The sequence below is a fragment of the Hesperophylax consimilis genome, chromosome 28 (genome assembly GCF_061612785.1).
Source record: "Hesperophylax consimilis isolate HC1 chromosome 28, BYU_Hcon_1.0, whole genome shotgun sequence".
NCBI classification, from domain to species: domain Eukaryota; kingdom Metazoa; phylum Arthropoda; class Insecta; order Trichoptera; family Limnephilidae; genus Hesperophylax; species Hesperophylax consimilis.
The window spans coordinates 6,263,956-6,291,541 of NC_142863.1; the positions used below are offsets into that span (position 1 = coordinate 6,263,956).

The following is a 27,586-nucleotide window of genomic DNA, read 5'->3' on the forward strand; positions in this document are numbered from 1 at the left end:
ATAAACTTTTCTTTTTTGGGTTTAAATTTAATGTTATTATTATATTAAGTTAACATATATGTATCTTTTTAAATGATGTAATTGTAAAGCTGCATATCTTGATACAGGAATGCCCTAGTGAGATGTGCAGAGTATGTTTTTTTATGTTAAAAACTGTTTTTTGAATAAATAAATAAATAAAATAGAAGAAGAAGATAGATAGCGCTGTCTCATCTAAAGAAAACTGGATAAAAATCCCCTTAGTATTCATTCCTTACTTTCGTGTGCAGGCCCATTAAATCACACCGCATAAACTTTAGTCATCCCAGACACTGTATCTTTTACACTATTTACTCACATACACTATACTACTGACATCTTACAGGTTAAGATGAGTATACCGGTTTATATTTGCGGCAGTTCGTACACGGCTAAAGTCGTCCGCGTTGATAATACAAAAACAACAACATCAAATTAATGCACCTTTAGCTGTGATAAAACCGAGAAACAAAATTGGTTATACCACACTGCAGAAGTGGAGTTGCCGAAATCTGTGTTAGTTGTTGTTAATGTCATGTGAGTTTGTTACTATTGTGCATAGATTAGTCAGTGTTGGTCAGTGTTGATCAGTGATGTTAGTTTGTGTGTAGTGTAATCATGATTAAGTTATTGGGAAATGGTGTGGCTCACGTATTAGCATTATTTTTATTCTTGGGTAAGTACCAGTCAAAATTGAATCATAAAATTTAAGATTCTTTCTGCCATTTGATTACGTTGTTTGGTTTTTGCGGTGATAAAGGTGTTAATACGCTTGCTATAACTTTTTGAGCCAACGTTTCGTACTGCTTTGAAGTGTTCATCTGAGTGTGCAAATGGCCAAGTGTAAAGGAATATGCAAAGTGTAAGAATTTTGTGAGGGGATGAAGATGCGGAGGAGGATAGTTTGAAGGTTGGCTGTTGAAATCTGAATTCTAACAATGACACTATGCACTAAATCTGCATACTAATAAGGTATGCACTAAATCTACATTCTAATAAGGCTATAAGGTATGCACTTAATCAGAGGTTCCCAAACTTTTTTGTCCTGTAGACCATTTGCCAAAAAAAAAAAATTCCGTATACCCCCTGCCTGCCGAATATTGAATTTTCCTAAAACTATTAACGTCCCATGTGATAATCATTTATTTTTTTCGTAAAAAGATTCCCTTCCCTTGCCTGTCCACCAACCGGGTGGCGGTATAGTTCCTCTGTCATTACACTGTGCAGACAGGGGCGCCCTTGTGAGGTATTACACCAAATGAAAATGAAGCAGGATAAGCAATGGGAATTTCTTTCTGTAGTTGGCCCTACAGAACTGCCCCTAAAGTTCTTTGTCAGTGCTTATTCCGGTCAGTTCTTCTTATCACATTATATCCGATTTTTCAACGTTCCATTTCATTACTCAAAATGTCCTCAAACAGTTTTGAAGTCTGTGTGAAGTGCATTTAAATATTGAACGTCATTATTACCCTGGACGTTTTTCAAAAACAAGTTATGGAACTAGGAAAATTCGCGGCTTCCAATGTGCAAGTTTTGCTTGAATATATTAATTCTGACGAGAAAAGGAACATAGACTCTATTTATATACCTCAATTAACAACTTAATAAGTAATTAAATAATAATCAAATAAGTAATTTCTCGGTCTATTATATTTTTGTAAGGTCTATTGTGTTATTTACGGAACTCCTAAATGTTGACATAAGGTAAATATGGGTCCGCTCGTATATACCCCCATTTGAATCTAGTGGACCCCCAATTTTTTTTTCTCGCCGGCATAGACCCCCAGCAAGCCGATATTGACCCCTGGGGGTTCATATAGACCACTTTGGGAACCTCTGCACTAAATCTACATGCTAATAAGGCTTATAAAGTGTGCACTAAATAGGTATGTCACTAAGATATGCACTAAATCTACATGCTAATAAGGCTTATAAAGTATGCACTAAATAGGTATGCTAATAAGGTAAGCTCTAAATCTACATGCTAAAAAGGTTTATAAGGTATGCACTAAATAGGTATGCCACTAAGATATACACAAAATCTTCATGCTAATAAGGCTAATTAAGTATGCACTAAATAGGTATGCACTAAATCTACATGCTAAAAAGGCTTATAAGGTATGCACCAAATAGGTATGCTAATAAGATATGCACTAAATCTAAATGCTAATAAGGCTTAAGCTCGCAGTTGAAAAGGTCCACTTTGTTATTGTTATTGTTACATTGTCTTTTCAAGCACAAATTTGGTTTATATTTTGTTTTGCATTGATTTATTTTAATCAGGGCAGAAGAGCGTGTGGAGCACGCAGGTAAATCAGGGAATTAAATACAGGGTTTTCCAATAAGAGGTGTTATTTTGAATAGCCCGCTATTTTGGTAGATGTTACTTTTGAAGCTGTCATTTTTAGACTTTTGACAAGTAGAAACTACGCCATTAATAAAAATGGAACAATACACGCTTCAACAACGCATTGAAGTTATTAAAATTCACTTGAGTGAATCAAATGCAAATCATCTTGAGTGATGACGCCCATTTCCACCTCGGTGGTTTCGTCAACAAGCATAATTGTCGCATCTGAGGCCCATAAAACCCAATAGTTATTGTTGAAAAACTTCCTATTCTCAACGTGTGACTGTTTGGTGCGGTTGATGGTCCGGCGGAATCATTAGACCTTACTTTTTCGAAAATGAGGCCGGAGCAACAGTTACGGTGAATGGATTGCGCTATCGAGAGATGATTAATGATTTTTTTTTGGTCGGTATTGGATGGTATTGATCTGGACAACGTTTACTTTCAACAAAACGGCGCTACGTGCCACACAAGCAACGAAACCATTGATCTTTTACGATTGAATATAAAAATAACACCTCTTATTGGAAAACCTTGTATTGTTGTTTGACACTTTGCTTTTATTTTTATTACCAGTAAAATTAAATCTATCTACTATCGCGATCTTTTCCATCAACTATTTTTTTATTAATATGATATTTTTTTCATTCTAAAATGCGACAATACCATTTACAAATAATTTTATCCTAAGATTCATATTTTCTCACCATTATTTCTGATTTTTAAGATTATCATAAGCTAATATTTTTCCCCCACATCTGTAAAGTCATATCCTTAAAGAGAGATAATATATCTAATAGCCTTGTTTTTTTAACTCAATGTCCTCAAACGATGTCACGAATTCTAGAATTGAAAATGCTTTCTCATTGTAACATTTAAGTTCGAGTGTTACTTCGTTTTCATTGACCAACACCGATAAGTACCTGCTTCCTGAAAACCTTGGTTATTATTTGTTCATTTTAAAATCTCCCAAAACGTATTGCATTTAGTTCTAAACAAGATATTTCATTTCATCAATATATAAATTTTCTGTTGTTTATATTAAATTTATCTGCTATTGACCACAATATTCTACTCCTTGAAGTAATTCACACAAAATGTTAAAAAACGCATCTATAAAGTCGGCCCAAAAAATATACACATATTAATCTAAAGAATGATATCATCCAAAATCCCTTTCAACGACTCGGTTTTAAACTATGACAATCTTTTAAACTACCTCACAAATAAAATTAATTATAATAGCACCACTAAAATTAACACTAAAAACATAAATAACCCAGACTGGATAACCTGATATATCTGAAACTAAAAAAAACAACAAAACAACACATTATTGAAAACAGAATTCCTAGAAGTAATAAATAATATTATTACAAAAAACGAAACTTAAAACAAACACACTTCGGTGATCTTTATAAAAAATGCGAAAATAACAGTTGAAAAACTTGGAATTTAATGAACAACATCACACACAACCAATCGAATACTTTTTGTAGTAAATTAATTATTAATAACGAAATAATCACAAACAACGTAACGATTTTATTATTTTACTTATTTCTAATTCCGTAGTAGTTAAAAGATATAATGATTCAATGCTATCATGCGCTAATTTTATTTCATTGGCTGGATTGTGTATGATTTTGTTTTTTTTTTTATTTTATTTAGGAAACAAACAGTCATTTATACATTTAGCATAAACAGCAATTATTTACAATATTAGACCAATAATGTTCCATTAATTCTAGTCGTTGATTAAATATTTGCACCTATACAATATATTTTTAAATGACAAAGAAATATAAAGAATAAACATTATATGGAATTACAAAATGTTATAAAAACAATTAAAGACAGTTCGTAGTAATACAGTTTTCGCATGATTATAATAAAAACAATAAAATAAATAAAGATGATAGGATTATTTCACAAAATGAAAATTTAAGTTATCAGTTTAGTAAGTTGCATTTTATATGTTTTCAAGTTACATTTGAAAATGTGTACATCTCTAGACGCATTGTGAGTTTTACAGATACGTCCTATTAAAGAGTTTTGCGCATGTTTGGCTTTACAGTGTGGTGTTCTAAATAAGTCGTTCGATATGTATATTATCAGCTAAGGAGAAGACAATATTAGAAAAAAAATTGTCAAAGTGGTCGCATATCTCTATATCTATATCTTTATCTCTATTTTCGCCGTCCAGACCGTTTTTTGTTTTTCAAAATACGTTTTTGCCTGGGCGCGTTTCACCGATAAGAAGTTTTCAAAAGACATGCATTTGCGGAAAATGGAAATTGCTTATTTTCTAGAGTTAACAGTGCGAGTGCATTTGTGTTTTGTTTTAATGTTGACATTACGCTTTGGGATGGATTTTTCTTCTGTTTTTATAACTATACTAGGAAATAATTACATTGTGTTCTGATGTTTCAAAGAGAAGACTTTGTAGAGTGGACAAGAGAGTCTAATTCGGAAGAAAAAGTTCTCCAATTTGCATTTTTCGTTGTGATTAGAATATGAAAATGAATTCGATGTGGTTAGGTTGTGAAAAAAATATATAATAGGGAAATGGTCACTGGAAAGGGGTCTTTAAGAAGGTTCCTAGAACATTTGGGTATCACTGAAGAAGAACAGAGAGATAAATCGACAGCACTTTTCCTTTGTTGAGGGGGTGAATCGAGATGGAGATCCGTCGTTTAAAATACATAGATTATAGGAATCAATAAAATCTAAAAAATTACAGCCAGAACAGTTTTTTAATTAACTACCTGAGGGTAAAAGAGGGTTAAAGTCACCCAGTAACATATGCGGGGGACGGATCTGAGATATAAATGTTGACCATTCGTTTTCAACAAAAATAATAGAGGGAGGGATATATATTGATAATATTGTAATATCAGATACAACAGCTACTACTTTTAAGAGAGAGTACGAAAAATGATTTATTAAAAAACGATAGAGTCATGAATAATTAGAACAGCACCACCTATACCATCCATTGAAATGATATCTAGGAATCTTAAACTGATACGAGGGTTTAAACCATTTGGAAATGGCAACAACAGAAATGTTATGTTCATCGATTATGGAGTGTAAGATACATGAGCATAAGTGCCTCACCATCGAGAATTATAATCCCGTGACGAACTGTCTACGAATAATGTATATGAACGCGAGAAGCATCCGTAATAAGTTTGATGAGATCGAAGAAAAAGTAAGAAGTTCGCGGTACATTGTACACGTGCTCGTCATTACGGAAACGTGGCTTAAGATTGGAGAGGAAAAGTTTTACTCCCTGAATGGTTACAAAAGTGTTTTTTCTTCTCGCCCCAACGAAGGAGGAGGCGGCGTAGCAATATATGTGATTGATACTATGAAGTGTGCAATTATTGAAAATTTCTCAAATGAAAATTCCTTTTTAGGTATAACGCTTAGTAGCAGTGATAGGAAACCAGTTAACATCTATGCTATCTATCGAAAACCCAACACAAATATGCAGGATTTTCTAATACATCTAGAAAAAATACTGAACGAAAGTAGACAAGATACATTAATATTCGGAGACTTTAACATTGACATATCCATATCCACACATTCTTCATTAAATTTTTGCAACATCTTACAATCTTACAATTTTTCAATACATAACAAAACATTTCCCACGAGAGTCCCTGATACAAGCTGCACCTTAATAGATCACATCTTATCAAATAGGCAAAACATTCAGACTACTATATCGAATATTGATGATCCACTTAGTGACCATAATATACTTATTGTTGATTATAAGAACAACTCAAAAAAATGTTTTAATAATAGAACCAAATCCCGGATTACGAGACCTATCATCAACAGTATGTCAGTAAAATCCTATCTTCTTGATAACAATTTCACGATCAACTTAAGCAACTCAGAAGACCCTTTTAAAAGTTTCAATTATCACATTAAAAAGGCAATAGAATCAGGTACAACTACACCAAAAACAGGATTAAGAAGTCGGGTACAACTGAATACTCCGTGGTTTGATTCCAAATTAAATACATTAATCAAAGAACGAAACCAGATTCACAAGCAGTGGAAACAAGACCCTGGTAATCTTACTCTTGTAACACTTAAAAAGAGATTGAGAAATACCATTACTAATTATAGGCGAAATCTAAAACACAAATATTATGCGAACAGCTTTCAACAAAACCAAAATAACCCCACTAAAACCTGGAAAATCATAAACTCTATTCTATCAAACCGAACACATAAACCAACTAACGAAATAGAATCCCTCGTGGTAAATGACTGCGTAATTAAGGATCCGAGCCAAATAGCATCCGCATTTAATGAGTTTTTTCTCTCAATAGGAAAAAAGCTAGCAGCTACCATTCCGTCATTCCCGGATGACTGTAATACCGTTTTTGTGGAACCGAAGGCTTGCCGATCCTTGTACATGGCTAGGACAAACAAAGATGAGGTACTGAGGATCATCTCTAAAACTAAGCTGAAAGCAGCACCGGGACTCGATGGAGTAACACCATCAGTTCTTAAGACTTGTAAAGAAGAATTAGCGGGTCACCTTACAGAACTTTTTAATTGGTCACTGTCCTCGGGAAAGTTTCCAAATGAATTAAAGTTAGCGAAGATAATACCTATACACAAAGGAGACTGTAAAACATGTATCTCTAACTACCGTCCTATATCACTTCTATCGGTTTTTTCAAAAGTATTTGAGACCATAATCAAAGATAGACTCCTAAAATACATATCTGCGAATAATATCCTTACACCACAACAATATGGCTTTCGGAAAAATTCTAGTACTCAATGTGCCGCCTTTGATTTTATCTCCAACCTTCAACAGTATATAGACCAGGGTGAATATGTGGCAGCCATATTTATAGATCTCAAAAAAGCCTTTGATACGGTCGATCATGAAATACTCTTAAAGAAATTGGAATATTTGGGAATTGTTGGGAAGCCCCTAAATCTCCTCCGAAGCTACTTAGATGATAGATTTTGTCTTGTTGAAGTCAAAGGTGTCTCGAGTGGCTTAGGTAAAATCACATGTGGAGTGCCACAGGGATCAATTCTTGGGCCTCTGCTTTTCTTGCTATATGTCAATGACATAACTAAATGTGGTATCTCTGGAAACCTCCAACTTTATGCGGATGACACTGTAATCTATTATCACAGTACAAGCCTGAGTGACCTGGAGTCTCAAATGAATGTAGATGTCTCAATTCTAGCTAATTGGCTGCGTATTAATAAATTGAGCCTCAATATAAAAAAAACGCACTACCTAACTTTCGGTAATAAGGATTATGTGCCAATGAATATCACACTTGGAACTGAGAAGCTCCAAAATATAGAAGTCACGAAATATTTAGGGCTATTAATAGACTCTAAACTTTCGTGGAATTCCCATGTTGAGCATGTGAAATCTAAAATATCCCCAATAACCGGCGTACTGTACCGACTCCAAGGTCTTCTCTCTACATCTCTACTAAGGGCCACATACTATGCGATGATTCACTCCCATCTGAGTTATTTAGTTAGTATCTGGGGCACTATTACTAAAAAACAAATATCAGAAATACAAGTGATTCAAAATCGAGCAATAAGGAATATCTACCGTCTACCGTGGGATATACATATCAAAGATATATATTTAAAGACAAACATACTTCCTTTTACGGTTCTACCTAAATACAATATCACTTGTACAATATTACAAATCATACATAGATCCTCACACACTAACATCAAACCAGCATTTAATTCAGACATACACCAGCACAAAACACGGTCCCAAAATCTAATACACCTAGCATCGTCTACCCACACAACAAAATTTGGTATTAACTCATTACAATATATTGCATATAGACAATACAATGCATTACCTAATGAAATAAAGCAATCAGTAACTAACAAAAAAATATTAGTTAAAACGCTTAAAGATTATTTCCTGAAAATGTTTTTAAACCAGTGAATTTTCGCTCGCTTTCATATGTTGGTTTACTATGTTTCATGTGTATAGATGTCTCTCAGTATTTCTAAAATCTCTATTCTTAACAATGTATTTTTCCTTTTTTATTTATTTTTCTTTTCCTTTTAAAAGTGTAATATCCTTGTAAAATGTATTTTATGTGTCTGTACTTCCCGTAATGAGTTTTATCTCAACTCATTGGGAATAATGTGTTACTTACCATGTTTTTTGTAATACATTATAAATAAATAAATAAATAAATAAATCGAGTAATTGTACAAGTTTTAAATTATTAGAGAATAGACTTCTGATATTCTACTGAAGTATTCTGTTTAGTTTCGGAGCCATTGGGAAGACAGAAAAATAAAGATTTAACACAATCGGCAGTGTTTGACAGTACATTATTCTTGTTTGAAAGAATGCAAATTAAGAGGGTAATTAAAGTCTGAATAAATAAAGAATTTTCATTCACAACTTAAGGGAAAATAAGGGAAGAGAAGGAACACTGAAAGCACTCCCGTTGAGTGCCTGAGATTTATAATAGAAAGAAACAACAAATTTTGATTTTGATTTTAGTGATTTAAAAATTGTTTCCGTGTGAGAAGATGATGGAGGAGATTTAGAGTAAGATAGATTGAAAGGAATTGAGGTAGATGTTACCTCTGCAAACGATTTTATTGAAGGTGGGAATAATTTTGATGCCTGGAAATAGGAAATGTTGTCTGAAGCCATTGATTGTTTAATATTCCTTTGTCTGGTCAATTCTGGACAGGCCATACTAACCGCTGTATGATTTCCATTGCAGTTAATGCAACGTGGATCATTCGATGATTTTTAGCAAAGATCAAAAGGGTGGTCTTCTCCACAATAAAAACAACGTAAAGGGAACGACATATGGGTTTTGAATGTCCAAAACGGCAGCAGCTAAAATATTGAATCGTCAGAAATTTATATACTTCCACATGAAGTGCGTTGTCATAAATAAATACCCGAGATGGCAAAGTTTGGCCTTCAAAAGTAATAACAACCGATTGTGAGGGTTTCCATGTAGTGGTTCCATTAGATGTATGTTTGTTATTTAATCGACGTGCTTTTACTACCTCAGGGGTCACTTGAGAATCATTAAGAATATCAACTATTTCAGATACTGAGAGATCGGTTGGAATACCTCTCACTCAGCCCATTCTTGTAAGGTATGCTGGTATGCTGGAATAAAAGATTTAAATTTAAGGTGTTTAAATTCTATGGATAATTTATAACTGACTTCCGGTTTGATTGATCCATTAACTATGCCAAGGTTACTGTTTTTGGAAGTAAAAATTAATTTCCCAAAATCCAGAGGATGAATGATTTGCCCTTGAGCCAAAGAAGACAGAGAATAAATTAGTTCAGTACTTTTAGTTTCTGGTATTGTGGTATCCTTACGACTTCCACGAGAGTTTGAGGTTTCATTGGATTGAGAAAAAGATTTAATTTTGGGTGGTACATCTAGACTCAAGACGGTCTTCGTTTACTGGAAGTATTGTAGAAACATGACTAGCATCAGATTCATAGCCATCTGTAATATTGGATATGGACTCGGGGTCAGTAGGACGATTTTCGTTCTCCTCCATTTTTATAAATTATTTAATCGATAAAAATAATTAAAGAAGAATAAATAATTCAGTTTATTTGATTGACTGTATACACGACTTAATCAAAAACTAAATAAAACAAACAAATAATCTAAAACAAACATGTAACAATAATTGCTTATCTGTCGTCAATAGGAGGTAGGTAATTCGTCAAACACAGAGCACGACTATACACTTCCGTTGTTCGATGACTAATCCTCATTTGGGAATGTTACTTTTCAATATTTTCAAATAGAATAGTCTTTAAAGTACAACAATGTAAAATATTTTTTGCTTATTAAGGCATTTTTAAAACTAAAAACTAAATTTACAACAGTTGAAAACAGAACAAAAAAAAGAACATTGTTAAAAACTGTGATGTATGGTAATAAGTTGGGTATTCAAGCGATAGATGGCACTAGTCATAAAGCTTACTCCAGAGTCCGACAGATGTCACAAGAGTGTAGCAATTCCCCGTGGGATATTATTGACAGACAACAAGCTTCTAGAAACAGAGAATTACCAACCGGGTAATGAACAGTGTAGCTAAATCCAGAATTATTAATTGTTACGTAAATAAACACAATTATATTAAAATAACCTTTTACTTTATTAAAGAGTTCCCAACACAGAAATCTGCAAGTAAATCAGAGACATAACATTAAAATGTTCAATGAATTCCCTTTAAATTTTAATGAAGCTAACGTCATCCAGTTTTTTTTTTTGGGTTATGTCTCAATGTTTTGAAGAATATCATATTGGTAATTAAATACACGTTGGTAATTTTTAGATAAGAATATATACTAGATACAAAATACTAAATTTTATAGCAAAATAAAATATGCCTAAAGTATTCCAATAGGTATTGGCTGTCAATAAAATAGTTTATTATTTTAAATTCTGTTACTTTAAGGGCCCATTCCTCCTAGACTGGAAACTTTCGTAGCGCGTTTCAGAGAGCAAATCCATGTGATACTCGTACTAACCATGCATTCTCATTATCCCAGTCAATCGAGAACCCTACAATTGCAATGTTTGAGGGGGCACAGGGGGGCAGCAAACGGGGAAGTAGTGTGGACTTGTGAAAATACTCCCTTAGGTAGGTATTATTTACTTGGAAAAAATCGGCTTTCCCTTAATTTGTTCCTGGTTAATAATGCAGCTGAATATCGATGAATGCTCTTCTATCAGTGAAATCACTTTTTTTCCCACGATTTGGTTTACATTATTAATACCAAAAATATGCTATGGAAAGATTAAAGCTTTTCCTACTGTTTCGATAAAGAAGAATTTTTTTTTAAAGTTGTTAATTACGTTAATGATAATAATATTTGAATAAGGCTGTTTTTGTGAAGAAATCACCTGTAGGTACATTTTTTCCCAAAACTGTTTCCTGGATTATTTAAACGTAAACTATAAGCGAAAAGTAATAAATAATTATTATTTTAATTAGAAAATTGTGAACGAGAAACAACTACAACTACTATTAAAATATACTTTTTTATGGCTATGATTATTTTCGACAGTTTCCCTAGATTAAGATCTTTTTCCTTCTTGTGGAATTATTCACAAAATTTAAATTCAAAATCCAATAGACTCTAGACTCTTTATCTTTTCGAATCCTCTATTGAATAGAGGATTCGAAAAGATAACGGCCTATCTCGCTTTTAAGTACCACGCACAAACCCCTAGAGTTGCAAGCTGGCTACAGACCAGGCCGTAACTGCTGCGACCAGGTGTTAGCACTGACAACACACATTAAATCTGGTTTAGAGAAACGGTTTAAGACTGGGGTAGAGTTCTTTTATCCCTGCGGCCTACGAATCGGTGTGGCATAAATGCCTCCTTGTTATACAGGATGACAACGACATGATAGAGGATGGCAACCCAGTACGACTTATTTATGAACTGCTAGGAGAATATTTCCTCAATTGGCGACTAAAGTCAATTGGGTCGAAAACAGTTGCGACAACTTTCCATCTTATCTATTCACAGGAGAATACCAAATTCTGTGTTCAAAAACTTAGGACAAGGCTCAACTTAGTCAATAAGATAGATGGAATTAGTTGGAGATGCGACGCCAACAGCCTGCGAACGGTATCCATTGCTGTGGTTTTGTCAACTTCTGAATACTGTACTCCAGTATGGGCTAGAACTCTTTCATGATCAATGTTTAACTTAATGCCAAAATGCGAACCATCAGCGGGACTTTAAAATCTACACCTCTTCCTTGGCTCCCCGTACTTTTAAATATAACCCCGCCAAATATCACGCAAGAGATTGCAACACTAAACGAACACAAAAAGGCGCTGCAAAAATGCGCAATACCTTTGCACGATGATGTCGTCTCTCACCTTGCACCTCTCACCAGCTTCGATTCCCGAAAACCCTTCTGGATGGAAGGAGAGAGGTTCCTCCGATTATCTCTCACTCCAGAAGATAGGTGGCGATTTTAATGGCAATCTTTCGATTGCCAATATACCCATCTCATGCACGATCCCACTGAGAAACAGCTTAGATTCTCACTGTCTCATAAAATCTGGTCCGCAATCAATATGATAAGGTCTTACCATAGCCCTTGTGCCCACATGATGCATAGGTGGGGCCTTAAAGAGTCAGCAATGTGTGAAGACTACCGAACATGTGTCCAACGATTGCCCGCTGTATTCATTCCCCGGCGGGATTAAAAAGGTCCCAGGGCGATGCCTGTGGCCCTAAACTAGCTCACAGACCTAGATGTTCCTCTCTAATCCCCCCTCCATACTAAAGAAAAATAATTCACAAACTAAATAAAAACAACTATTTCTACATTCCGTTTGCCAAGCGATCTTTATGCCTATTACCTACCTTCGTGGTGATATAAGACACACTAAGAAGAGACATATTCTTAGTTATATATTCCTCATTAAAGATACTGTATTATGTGAATCGAATTCTAATATTCGAAAAGTATTACAGTCATAGACATATGAATATTAGTAGACCTGCCCTAAGTGATTAAAAGCGTATTATCCCCACTCCCCATACCGGTTCCATTGGAGCCGGCTGTGCTCGCGTATGGCCTCAAGTGAAATTTGAAAACGTGACGTCATCATTCTCGTGCGAACTATGGTCGAGGCATCATCGGTTCATTATACGAAATAACACGGCAAAATGTTGACTTGTACTATGAAAACTTGTAAAAATAGATGTGAAAAAGAGAATAAACCCAATTGTCGTATTACATTCCATATATAAGCATTATTTTACTTTATTTTAAGCATATTCACATCGTATAATATGAATCAGTTGTTACTATCACATCGAGAAACGTCTGGACGCGAAACACAAAGCTGGTTGGTTGCTGGGAAGTAAATTATGAACATTTATAAAAGTGTCTTAACTAAATACTTAAACGAAATATTCGACTCTGAAAATGAACTGAATTTTTTTGCCGAATTTGGACTTCGCAAATTTGTTCATAACGTGGCGAGTAATTTGCGCTCCCATGTAAAAATGTCTATTCATTCCAAAGCAGATTTTACTTTTAAGAAGTAAATGGTGATATTATAATGCGAGATGCCTATTTACTGTCAGATTGATTTATTGACGAATCACAGTCAGCTTCACTCCCTTCGTTCTTCAACAGTTGATTTTACCCCTCGCCATTATCTTCTCGTATATTAATTCCTATGTCTGTGATTACAGTGCATTAAAAAAATTGTTGTTTTTCTTCATTTTCGTTGTAATTAATTTTCTGAATTCGATTAACTAGTTTCAAAGATAATGTACGCTAGCAATGCATCTGTATGAGTATGAGCACTGTATGAAACTAAATTCTGGCTTTGATACCTGTAACCTTTCAAAAGATTTGGTTTTTAGTGAAAACCATTCTATTTTATAATCTTTGTTATTTTAAACGGAATTCAACAATTTATCTGAATGCTTCCTTCATTTTGTTTTAATAATTGATCTCTTGTCGTGTGAAAGACAACAAGTAATTAATTTGTAGACAGGTATTCTTCGTATTTATGACCCGGAGATTGGAAGAGCATTGAGGAAAAACTATTTTTAAATATATGTTTCGTCGTATCTTGTTGGTGACCTTTGACTTGATATCGTGTCGAGACTCTAATAACTGGAATTTGCTCGAATCATTTTAATTCGTCTTCTTTGTTGTATTAAGGCGTTGCCATACGTAGTAATGCAAAATCATGTGTTTTTGGTTTGAAAATTTGGTCGCCTAGAATTGTTTCAGATGCTTTAATTAAATCCTGCGAGTAGAATACATCTTGGCCTTTGAAATAATCGAGTATTTTTTAGATAAGTTTTTTTATAAGCCCAGAAAAAAATAATGTAAAGGCCTATGAAAACTGTTTTAAAGTTCAAAATCTTCTACTTACGAACCCATTTTCGGTTATGATTTTATTGTATAATGTGGCAAATTAAGTTATTTATAAAATGATTGAAAAAAAAATAATATTTATGCCTGAACATCCACAAAATAAAATAAAAGGCACTTTTTGGCCATGTTTTTTTCTTGCATAAATCAAAACAGGCGGATGGTGTTAAGCGGGAATTTAAATCTTATCGCCATCTACGTAAGGGTTGTTATTGATAGCGGCTCAATTTAAAATATGACACGACGTAGTGCATCGCCTTAAGTTGATGTTATACACGCTTATAAGAGCTGTTTACTATTTATACAATTTTCATTTAGAACTTTTATTATGTTCTTACCTTCTTTACTGTATTAAGTTGATGTTATACACGCTCATAAGAGCTGTTTATTATTTACACAATCCTCATTTAGAATTTTTCAACTTGAAATACACTTTACTTATTATACAATGGCAAAATCTACCTAAAAACATTTACTGGGTACCTCATCTATCTTAAGTCAGTTACTTAAACCCTCCAGCGTTTAGAGCAGTGATTCCCAAAGTGGTCTATATCGACCCCCAGGGGTCTATGACAACCTGCAAGGGGTCTACGTCAGCGAAAAAAAAAATTGGGGGTCCATGAAATGAAAATGGGGGTCCACGATAGTGGATCTCAACATACACTGATAGTACCTATTTACTTACACTTAACCGACACTAAAGGTGAATCAATATTTCATGTTTTGAAGGATTACTTCATTGAAAAAGCAATCCCTTTATCAAATATAATGTCAGTAGCTACAGATGGAGCACCTGCCATGGTTGGACGTTATCGTGGATTTATAAGCTATTTAAAACAAAATGTGCCAGGGGTGTTAGCAATACATTGTGTCATCCATCGACAACATTTAGTTGCTAAAAATTTGAGTGTTAGATTACATGAATCTCTTCAATCATTGATGCAGTAAACCGAATCCGAAGCAACGCGTTGAATACGCGGTTATTTGCGCAGTTGTGTGAAGAAAATGACGAATGTACGCTGGCTGTCGAAAGGCTTATGTTTGACAAGATTTTTTGCACTTTTTGAGACTATTTTAGAATTTCTGTATACTAAAGATAAAATTTTAAAAGACAATTTAATGAAGTGGAAAACAGACATCGCCTATTTAACAGATTTGTTTACAAAATTTAATATGTATAATTTGCAGTTACAAGGCGACAGTCTAAATTTGATTAAAACAAAGTCCATCTTATCAGCGTTTCTTGCCAGAGTTAAGCTAATGAAGCAATATATTGGACGGGGCGAATTTTCCCAGTTCCCCAATTTGTCACAGACAAACTGCCAGGAAGACGACGTTTCAACCTACGTTCAACATTTAAATGCCCTCTATTCAGATTTTGAAACTAGTTTAAGGATGTTTTGATTATGGTAATACCACCGTGGATAATTAACCCATATGGTGACATAGAAGAAACGAATGTCATAAAACAAGAGAAACTGACTGAAATCTCTTAGTTCCCTCCAAAAACTTAAATCCAGTCCTCTTCTTCATCCTGATGATCACTTTGTATGCCTTATTCGAGTGATGATAGCCTCCATTGAAAGCTCTGGTAAAACTGTAACTCTGATTTGGATTCCTGGACATGTTGGTATCATGGGTAATGATATTTCGGATGCCTTGGCAAAACAAGGAGCGTCCAACCCTGTTGTTACCCTCGTAAACCACATTCCCCTATCTCACATTTTTTCCATCATCAAAGATAGATCCCGCAATGTTTGGGCAGAGTATTGGCACATTGCTAGTCAATCCAAGGGAGCCTGCTATGCCTCTATACAAAGGATTATTCCATCAAAACCGTGGTTTCAGCAATTTCCTCATTTTTTCAAAAAATAAATTTCTTTACTCATTCGAATAAGGATCAGACATTGTTTAGTTCCCACCTTTTTAAAATTCACGTCCTTGACTCTCCCGATTGTACATTCTATGGTCTAGAAGTGGGAACTTTAGATTACATATTTTTTGGTTGTCCCTCTCTAAACAAATATCCTCTATTCTATCAAGCCTTATCTAAAATTGCCTCCCCTCCTTTCAACATCTCATCTCTTCTAAGTCTGATCTCGACTCCAATTTTCATTATAATTTTGAAATTTGCCTATTTAAATAAAATTAATATTTAAATTCACCTTTCATTTCTCAATAATTTTAAATGATGGCCAAGAACACATTTGAAGGGTGAAAGCCAGAAAAAATGGAAAAAAGTACAAACGAAGAACTTAAGGTTCAGTTTAAGCACGGATATCAGCACTTCTGGCTGCAAAAAAACATACTCGTTACTTATTCCGTATTATGGAATATAGCGAGGAAAATTTTAATTTCCTTTCCATCGTCATACCTAGTGGAAAGGGGGTTCAGCGCTGTTACCAAACTCCTAACGAGAAAAAAAACAGACTGGACATCATTAGCCGAGGAGACTTAAGATTAAACCTTACAAAATTGACGCCAAATGTTGATAATTTATTATTAAAGCATCAGGTTCATCCTTTCCACTAAAAACATTTACTTATTGCTTAGTTTATTTTATGTTACGTTTATTTTATATAACAGATACAAAATTTTATTTTGAGTAGTTGTAATTTAAATTCAATTAATAAATATATAAAACTGAACATGTGTTTTTACTTTAAGTTTTTAACACTAAGCTTCACTACAGTTAGAAATTTACGAAAAAATCAATATCAGGTAAGTAGGGGGTCTACCAAAAACAGAAAAACATGGCAAGGGGTCTACAACACAAAAAAGTTTGGGAACCTCTGGTTTAGAGTCATATTTGACCGGGCGTCCATATTTAGTAAAATTATTTTTATATTTTTTTCTATTGTGCGGAAAAGGATATTTTTTTAACGTTAGAAAAAGACATAATAATTCTTTCCAGTTTGCTTCAAATATTTACACTGTAATCCATTAATAAAATCCTAAAATTAGCCAAAATGAATTGTAACGATCGGTTTAACTTTAAAAAAAAATTTATTACATGAACTAGATAAAAGCGAAGGTACAGTTTGCTTACAAATTTCCCAAAGAAAACGAATGTGTATTCGATATCATCGAGTTCTCTCAATTTTTTTACGATTGTAGTAAAAAATGTTGTCAAAAATTTGCGTTTTTGACAACATTTTTCACGTTTGCTATTAAAATTTTATTATTTAGAAATAAGTATTGTTTATTTTAAATGTGTAAAACGGAAAAATTATATCATATAGTTTCTGAAAAAATAAGATTATATCCCCCATTTGAAATACACCAAAACATTTAAAACTTGAAAAGTGTTGAAAATAGCGCATAGATAAGTAGCATATGTGAAAGCCGAAAGGCGTTAATTATATTTACTACTAAGTTTGGTGATCGCGCTTTCGGAGTATCTGGGCCGAAGGCTCCGAATAAACCTTCTCCGGAAGTAAGATCCATAACAAGTCGAACAGAATTCAGGTCTAAACTAAAAACTTACCTTCTTAAGCTGTCATACCCTTAAATTAAATATAACATTCCTGAGAGAAAGTCCAGTTATATCCAATTATGTCCTAAATCCTCTATCTAAATTTCGCTAATAAACCATTAGTTAATGTTCATTGAGTGTTAATCTCAAGTGACATACCAGGTAAGTATTTTACTGTACATTATCTCCATATATATAGTTAGTAATCACATAGATCATTATACAAATGTATTATAAATTTGTACAGCGCCCTTGAGGTGATTTTGCACAAAAACGGCCAAAAATATACAAATGATCCAATTATTATTATTATTATAAAATCATGACCTTATTCAAATTCCCTGTAACATTACCCATGATTATTTATAACTTCTTCAATAATGGCAAAACACTGCGTGGCGTCATTTTGATTTAATAAAATAACTTACTTTGTTTACATCACTATTTAGCAAAAAAAATTATCAATTTGTTTAAAAAACAATGGTTTTTTTATCAGAATACAAAATTATACTTAAATTTTTTGGATTCATTTAATTGTAGAAGTAAATTATGACAGTAAAAATGCTCAAACAAAACATTAAACAGCTCTACTGTAAAACTGCAAATTTGCATATTTGAAAATTGTTTTTGGGGACCATCGATATGTAATATATTGATAAATATACTGTTGAGGAAAATTGGTTTCTCAATTAAGTAAATTTCACATTCATAAACCAACCTTATAATAAACTGTTGATATCCATAAAATAAAATACACAAAAATAAATAACTTACTTCTCGAAAGAATGTAAATATACATTAGAAAAAGAAAAAATTTCAAATTAGAATTAGCTACAAAAAAATAATAACAAAACAAATTAACTAATTAATTAATTGTACAAGTTAGAAAGGGATAATCAAAGTGAGAGTGTGCAATCACTAGTTGCGGACAATTACAGTCTAGTTACCCTACATACTCTCAGAATCGCCCTGGTAAGACCACCATTCACAATGGAAAAGTTCCTTAAAATAGCTTTAGGCTTTTTGGTGTGTATCTCCATCTCTTCCCTCCTCCCTCTCTTTATTCAGCTTTACAACATTCCACACTTGGGTACATCATTCAACATCCAACAAATGAATTTGGAAGCCACCTAAGGGCTGGAGCCCCAAAATACTTGATTAACCTACTTGCTGTACAAAAGCCTTTTTAGGTGTATAAATGGTGACCGGATACATCATCAAAATGATAATTCATCACATCTTTAAAATGTTATATAAAGTCATGGAAAGTGATGAAACAAAAACTTTATTAACTGGGTTAAGTAAGTTAGGTTAGGTTAGGTTAGGTTAAAAAAAATCATCGTTTTTAATGACTTTATATCACTTTTTAAAGGTGTGTTGAATAGTCACTGTGTTGAGTTAGCATGGAACCATATAAATATATATAAATAATATATATTTAAAATAAATTAAAGACGGCAGTCCGTCTGATTGACAACAGACTGATTGCCTCTATAGCACCTGCGCAATGTAGGCATGCTGAGTCTGAAAAGAGGCTGTTCTAAAAATAAAAATAAAAAGACCGGTCGGTAGCGTAGTGTGTTCAATAAGTCCTTCATCACAACACAAACAACATTTTCCGCTTACTGTGGTGGTAGTAGGAGATTTTCAAATATTGTCAGGTTATTCGTAACCCGGGAATGTTTGCATTTCTTTAAAAAAAAAAGCATTGATCCCCTGTGCGCTAGTGCACTTACACGAAACTCAACAGACGTTAGCGGAACGGGACATGAGAACGGGTCATTTCTTTAACTCGTTTTTGTGTACGTGGAACGAGCTACTGGCATCTGCTTTTCCTCCTTCACGTAGTTCGGGCCTTTTCAAAACCCGAATCAATAAATTCCAACAACCCCTAACTTAACCCGCCGCACAATGCTGCCCGACCGGCTGGTGATATAGTTCCCTTTTCTTTACACTGTACAGACAGAGGCGCTCTTGTTAGGTTAGGTTACATAAAATTAAAATTAAAATATCCTAGCCCCCTGGCTTCGGGCGGTTTGAACTCTTGTGCGGTATTCACATTGTGCGTTGTAAATTTGAACATTAACATTTTATATAACTAAATTAACTCTATTTTTTCACAGTTCAATCCAAGAGTGAAACATCCCTTCATCTGAAAACTGACCTGCTTCAATTTGTACGGTAAGTAGATTTTTGATTCCACATCTTTAGGAAAGAAAATATACATAACATAACACAAATGTTTAAATTAAGTTGAACAATCAATTACAAAATATGTATGTACATTAGAATTATTTTAGCCCATCTGGCACATTCTGCAGAAATATATAATTCATTAAATTAATTTAATTTCGGTGTATTTCCTCTTTGCAATAAAATACAAATACATGGATAATTTCCGAACGTATCCGAAAACTAAAGAAAATGATGCATTATGTAAATTATATTATAATTTATTTATATTCTCTTGACTGCCACTAGGCACTAGGTGTGCAAGGAATTTATATGAATAATGTCAAATATCTAAATCAGTCAGCCATAATTTTAATTTTTTTCACATAGTGTGATATTTTTTTAGCCATTTGTATTGGTTTTGATACAAGATTAAACGTACGAGGATCTATAAAACTGTTATGTGTTTGCATTAATTTGGTATTGTTGGATTTGTGGGTGTGAAATATCGTTCATTAGTAGTCCTTTTGCCCATTCTATTTTGTTTATTATGTTAGTTATTGCTATTCTTTCGGTAGCTGTTGGAATATTTTCAGCTGCGAGTTTCTTGTGTATGAAATATAGAAAAGGGAACGAAATGGAACTCTGAGAGGATGCCACCAGAATAATAAAAATCCTACATTTGTTCTTGGTGTTCTCAATATTCCCTCTCTCGAATTGCACGTAACCCGGAAATGCAACCTAGCAACCAGTGATCAGTGGCGCTTCAGAAATGTTACGGAAGGTACTTCCCGTCTTCTGGTGACAAAGGTTATGGGACGGGAAGGTAGGGAGTAAACTATTAGAGATAACAATCGGCTATATACCAGAACAGCTATGGTCTGTAGTGGCAGTTTTTTGTATTAGTGTGGCGCTGTATACATGAGTCTTTGATTAACAAGCCTATCGTGTATTCCGGTACCAAAAGTCTCCCTTCTATCATTACTCTGGTTAATATACGTTGGTAGTTTTGATTCATGTATTATTTTTAGAATTTCCTTCCAGGGGCTAAACGTTATTTGGTACTTTCCAGTCACACCCGACAGGCCAGCGAAGGATGCAAACTGCCACCATTCCCCGCCAACGGGCGCTACAGCACGCTTGGAGCCAACGCGATTCCCGGGAATGACGTGACTCCTTACACCATCATCAACATAGAGTGCGACCCCGGCTACCAACCATCCGAACCCATCTCCGTCTGCCAGCCGTTCGCTAACACTTGGTCTAAGCAGCTGAAATGTATAGGGTAAAGCTTTTAATAATATTTTTATTTTTTATAGATAATGCACTGTGCAATTTTTTTGTATTTTTCTTAGTAGTTCTTAGTAAGTCTTTATGGTTATACTAACTATTATAGCTAATTTGTAATAACAACTTATATTCCCTCACGATCTACTTGGTCCAGGGGTCAGTCTCTTGTCTCTTTTTTGTTTCGAGCAAGGAAATGTAGAGTTTGACCTCATTTGTATCGATCGATAAGTTGCATCTATCGTCGCGGGGTATGTCATATGTGAATAGTATGAAGAAAAAGGGTCCCAGCAGACTTACTTGCGGAACGCCTTTTGGAATTCAGCGCATTGACGTTCCTGATGATGACTCTGAAGGATCTATTCTTGTGCCACTCTCTTTAGGTATATGGACGTGTTATTACTACCGCTACCATGGTGTTTTGGTAGTTCATGGATTGCCTCTTTCTGAAGCCGGACTACTCGTCTGACAAAGTATTGTCGTTATCGTGGTGTAGGACAAGCCTGTTGAGTATAATCTGTTCAAATACATGGCTCAACGTAGAAACTTGACTGATGGGTCGTTAGTTTGTCGGCTGGGTTCTATCTTTGTTCGCCTTCGCGAAGGGCCGAAAGTGACCGGTTATAAGACAGGAATTGAAAAGTTTTGTAATATATATGATGGCATTTTGCGGGAGATGTTTGAGTAATATGTTTTGTATTTGATCGCTTCCTGGCGCTTTATTCGTTTTTAATCGCTCGATTGTGACAGCAATCTCGCTTGGCATAGTAAAGTGAATATCGACAGCGTTCGGCTCAGTTTTTGAAGAGATTCTGCTACAATAGGGTTACCGGGTTACAAAGGCCGTCCATGTCTGCATACGCTCTCTCCAAACCGTCGACGAGCACGTCAGTTTTTTATTGTAGCAACAGCGCCGTTCCTGTGTCATTTAACTTCGCTAGGGGGAGGATCGTGTAATCTTCGTGTCTCAGCGCGCTTGCTATTTTCCATAGAGAATTGTTCTTTGGGGTCAGCGATGCAAATTTTTGTATTCCAAAATTCGCGCTAGAGATCTGCAATTTCATTATTGATTTCCCAATTGGCAGTTGTAGTGGTAGTTGAAATATGCATCCTGCGTGCGGTGGTACATGCGTCGCAGGCGATTTTAATACTTGTTCAGCGATAAAACGTACTGGAGAAGCTTGGAAGCATACACGGAAACATTACCGTTGTATCGCATGCTTATGGGAGAAAATGATAGGATGACATTTGATAATATCAAACATGAATTTGCATAAACGCAACAACGATAGCGGAATATGAATCACTTATAAATAAACATGTTACTCTTCACCCGTAGCTACCAGACGAGGAATTACCACAACTAAAGAACTGTCTGAGCTCAATTACCATTTCCGATAATGTCGAACAAAATTACGGTAAACTGATCGTTATTATAACCAGTAAATAAATATCAACACCAAAAAATGGACAAAAGCTAAAATAATAATCTGAAAACTAAAACCTTCCTGTATTTTCTGCACTTAGAAAAATATTTACTCAGAAGATGTTGAATATCAAACCTTATATGTAAAACTGTAGATTTTATTATGAAATAAATAAAAGAGATGTAAGGTGACGGTAAAGGTAAATTGAACTGACTTGGACAGAACTATTGCATACAATTTTTATTCCCCCGACTGCAATACATAGCAGCCAGGGAAAATACCTAACCAAACCCAACCTCAATGAACGGGGAGTTTCTCATCGATGAACGCCCGACCCGCGTTGGCCCTATAAATACAAAGCCAGCATCGATGTTAAGACAGTTAAAACCAACCAGAACAAGTGACAGTTCAAATTCAAATTCAAAAAAATATTTATTGCAAAAAAAATACAGAGTACAAAGGGTATAGCTTATAGGTTACATCCTATTTCTTCCAGCTAAACCAACAAATACAAATTATATTACATAACCCAACAATTACATGCTAACAAATGTATGTAAATAAAAAATAAAAAAACGAAGGTATTTAATTTATGTAAGGTATTCATTTGTGGTGATATTTGTTCAAAATAAATGTTTTAGTGATGATTTAAATTTAAGTATGTCGGTTATTTGTTTGATGCTACGTGGAAGGTTGTTATATACTTTAATGGCCATGTAGTGTGGTCATTTTTGAAATATAGTTTTGTTTGCTTTTGGGATTAATAAGTTTTCTGTGAACCTTGTAGCGTATTTATGTGTTGAGTTTTTTTGTGGGAACTTTTCTAGAGATGATCGAACTAACAGGCATAACTCCATTATATATATGTCCGTCACTGTCAGAAGTTTGAGATTCTTAAAAATTAGTCTACACGAATCCCGGTGATCAGATTTTGTAATTTTTCGTAGGCACCTCTTTTGGATGATAAAAACATCTTTGGAATAGACAATTAGTAAGCATATGTAAATTATTTGATGTAACCGTGTTCACTTGAAAACAACCAGTTTCCAAGTTGAAATATTTACAAGTATTTTATGAATGCTGAACTCTCTGAGAGGCTTTTGGCATTACTTTGTGTCCGGGCATCATTTTTGAAATACAGTATCTGTGCAGACTCCCCCGCTTGTCTCGTGCAATCGTTTTAAGTATAATTTTAATACTTTTATGTTTTTTTTCTTTACAGAACTAATAGCATCAGTGGATGCGTACTGCCCAAGATGCCAGACAATGGGGCATACGTTATCCAGAATAACGACGGCGTATTTTATCCTGGCTCATCCGTCCAAGATTACACCATCCTAGAGTACACTTGCAACAAAGGCTATGTGGTAACCAAAACAATATCCGTATGCCAACGCACAAGGTGGACCCCTATTCCTGTTTGTCAAAGTGAGTTGTCATGTTTACATATACTAAAAGCTACCATGAAGTGGACCCGAACCGTAATATGTAGGCGAATGAATAAAGAGCTGTAATACCACGCGATTCACTTATGCACTGCGTACGAGGACCATCGGTCCAGCTCGTCAGCGCCGCGTCGTCGGTCGGGTGACTGGCGCGCTTACTATCTCTATATTACTGAGGTGTATCTTCGCCCTCCTTTTTTATGTAAATACTACACAGAAGTCCCAACTGCTTCCAACCATCTGGAGTCAGTCAGACAATGGCATCTGTTATGTTGTGAGACTAAAGGCAGTGCGTAGTGGGTGGAGATGTTGAAGAGGAAGGCGGAGAAGTACCTAACTATTCAGATCTGGACACCAAACACGGCAAACGACATTTCAAGCAACTGAGAATATCTATCACTTTGGAACTTATCTAGTAGTTTACACAAAGATTAAAATGCTAAGCTCAAATGTTGGCTTGAAGTAGGTGCGGCATTGCCATTGCCTGTCATTGATGAATACCATGTAATTAAATCGACTTAATTAATTGAAGATAACTGTACTTAGGCAATGTCACCGAGGCACCGTGGCGTGATCGCGTTAACCTGATGTCAGCGACTGACACACGCGTGGCTCTATTTCTTGCCGATATGTATGGGTTTCACCAAAAAAGTTTCAGGTAGAAAAAGATGTCAAAGACTTCATAAAGACGACACGAAAACCTAACCAAATCCAGTGGGATCTCTCAGCTACTCGGCCACTTTTTTGGTATATCCTGGAGATGTGCAGCAATTAGAATTGCAAAAAGTTACATAAAAATAAGATGACACAATATCCTAAAATAAAATCATAAATAAAGACATAAGTGAAGAAGGCGTATACAAAAATTTGCAATTCGTGACCCCAGTCCGCCGGACGGCCAAGGTCTTTTTTTGCCTCAACTTGCTTTTGTTGCTTTTATTATGCCGCAGTAATAATTAGTAATGTTTTATATTTCCAGAACTCTGCGACAAGCCTAAATCGGACTCTGTAAGCCTGTCGTGCTACCCTGTTTTGGAAGACGGTTGTCCTGTCGGATCCGTCATTAAACCTTCTTGCAAAGCTGGGTACAAGTCGGATGAACCTCTTGAAAGCATGACGTGCTTGGGTGGAAAGTGGGATAAACGACAACCAAAGTGTAAACCGAGTAAGCATTATTAATTAACGGTTTCTTCTTTTTTTATTTTCTATTTTGCCTACGTTCATTGGAGTATGCAACACATCATCATTACCCTGAAAGGAATCCAAATAAAAATATAATGTTTGTATTTATTTATTTTACTCCCATATGACTTAAAAATACAAGAAACATTTTTTTAAATACCGTGAACATATGGGTTTACGAAGAGACAATGTTGTATAGAGAATGGAAGTGTTTTTATTTTTTATTCTTGAATACACTATATATCATGAATTGTATTTGACTGTTAATAAATGTTGTTAAAAGTTAAGTGCAAATAGTTTTTAAATTTGATTAAATTGGTTTTATACATTAGAAAAGATACATGAAATATGTCCAGGTTTAGCAATGTTTCGTAGTGGGTGTATGTTGTAATTGTGCGAGTGATCGGTGAGTTATTTGCTGCATTAGTGTTGTTATCTTCTATATTACTATTTATTGAGATGAAAGTTAATCATAAAGATTTTTTGTTACATGCAATAATGATCGTACAAAGAAACAAAATTTACCTATCTTTTTCAAGAGAAAGTAATACGGTTACATCAAAAAATTTACATAAGCTTACTAATTGTCTATTCTCACTAAAAAGTAGTTTCTTTTATGTATTCGATGACGTGAGGTTTGTTGTATCGGGATCCCAGACTATGACGTGCAGTAACGATATATTCCATATTTCAGGATTTTCCTTCGCAGAAAGTTCTGGGTCGCTATCGCTACAGACATATTGTGTAGCTTATCCGAAGTTTTTTTTAAATGTGTCATATTTTGTTTAAATATCCATTTCCGATATTCGATCGACCTGAAACTCGACAGATAGATTAGTTGTCAATGATAATCAATTCAAATTTTATTTGCAATCACGTACACACAAGCGGACACATACGCATTTCTCCGAAATCGGGAGGCATTTAAGCAGTTAATATACGAAATAAATGTCGGTACTTCCCGATCAACATTTGGCGAGGTTTGTATAGTTTTTAGAGTCGACTCCAGTTCTTGGATAGGAAGGTCAAATCCTCAGTAAAACATTTTTTTGTCAGTTTTAAAAGACATAATAGATGTATCAAAATTTAAAAAGAACATTTGTATTTGTTATTAAATTATTTAAAATAACGGAAAATCGTAAAACATGATGTCACTGCAAGCTACTGATAAGTAGACATGTGCGTAGAAATAGAATAAGATAATGAATGATGAATTAAGATTTTATGCACATCGCACACTGCACAAATATTTCACACCATGAATAATAACTAGTGAATCCGAAAAAAAATATCTGACAGGAGAATTATGTAGGACCTGGATGTGTTACATAGAGTCATCAACAATTTAATTGACAGCCCTGCCATCGTTGCCATTATTGAATTCTATTTACTGACTAGGGACTCAAGATAAAATGTATATTCTTCTTTAATGCATACGACTTGTGCATGGGGATGCTTGATTAAAGGAAGATATGGACAACTCATAACAATGTTTCATTAATTTGTTTTCAATACTTCCAATGTTATCAAGATTATTTATTTTCAGTCACATGCGATCTGAAGCAATCAAATACTGTGAACTTCGCGTGCTACGATTCTGACAACTCAGAGACAGCTTGCTCAAATAAGATAGCAGATGGGAAAAACATTTACTTTACTTGTAAGGAAGGCTACACTCGCGCTGGTGGAAGCTTCGGAGGGATGTTCTGCAGCGGCGGACAGTGGGATAAACCCATACCCAAGTGCTCCCTGAGTAAGTCAAATTTTCAATACAATCATTTTTTCAATTCATTACAGTTAAATCGATGTTAATAACGTAAGGTGGATATGTGTACAAGCAGGCTTACTGATTAAGAAAAAGGTTGGTATACGAAAGACAGGGCCAAGGTTTGTAGAAAAGGTATTTAACAAGGTTGGCTCATACAGGCATCGGGATAACGCCACTCGAAGTCCAGTTGGGAGTCCGAAAGGAACGATCTCTTTCACCTTTCTCTAGGTATAATATGTAATATTATTTTTTGGTAAATATAAGTTGATTTCCTCGCTTGTATACATGAGTCGAATTAAATTTGATCAAAAATGTGGTATACAGTAGTAGACGGTAGAAAAAGGGGGACGCCTGAGGAAGACTTAAAGCGTTATCTCTGCACTGAAATGATGTAGGGACACAAATTGACAAGTTGTTAATAAATGGAGGGTCCTTTTAAATTAAACACTGTTATTTTGAGAGACAATCTGAATCACTTTATTTACAAT

General features: G+C 34.6%; 1 protein-coding gene across 1 annotated transcript; it reads left to right on the forward strand.

The window, feature by feature from the left end:
• Positions 1 to 404: 404 nt before the first annotated feature.
• LOC149410082 (E-selectin-like) lies at positions 405 to 27,328 on the forward strand. The gene is made up of 6 exons (XM_089648736.1): positions 405 to 694; positions 19,941 to 19,998; positions 21,062 to 21,274; positions 23,926 to 24,131; positions 25,128 to 25,313; positions 26,877 to 27,328. Exons 1-6 carry the CDS (start codon positions 637 to 639, stop codon positions 27,140 to 27,142), a joined length of 987 nt encoding a protein of 328 aa, XP_089504862.1. The 5' UTR covers positions 405 to 636; the 3' UTR covers positions 27,143 to 27,328.
• Positions 27,329 to 27,586: the final 258 nt, after the last annotated feature.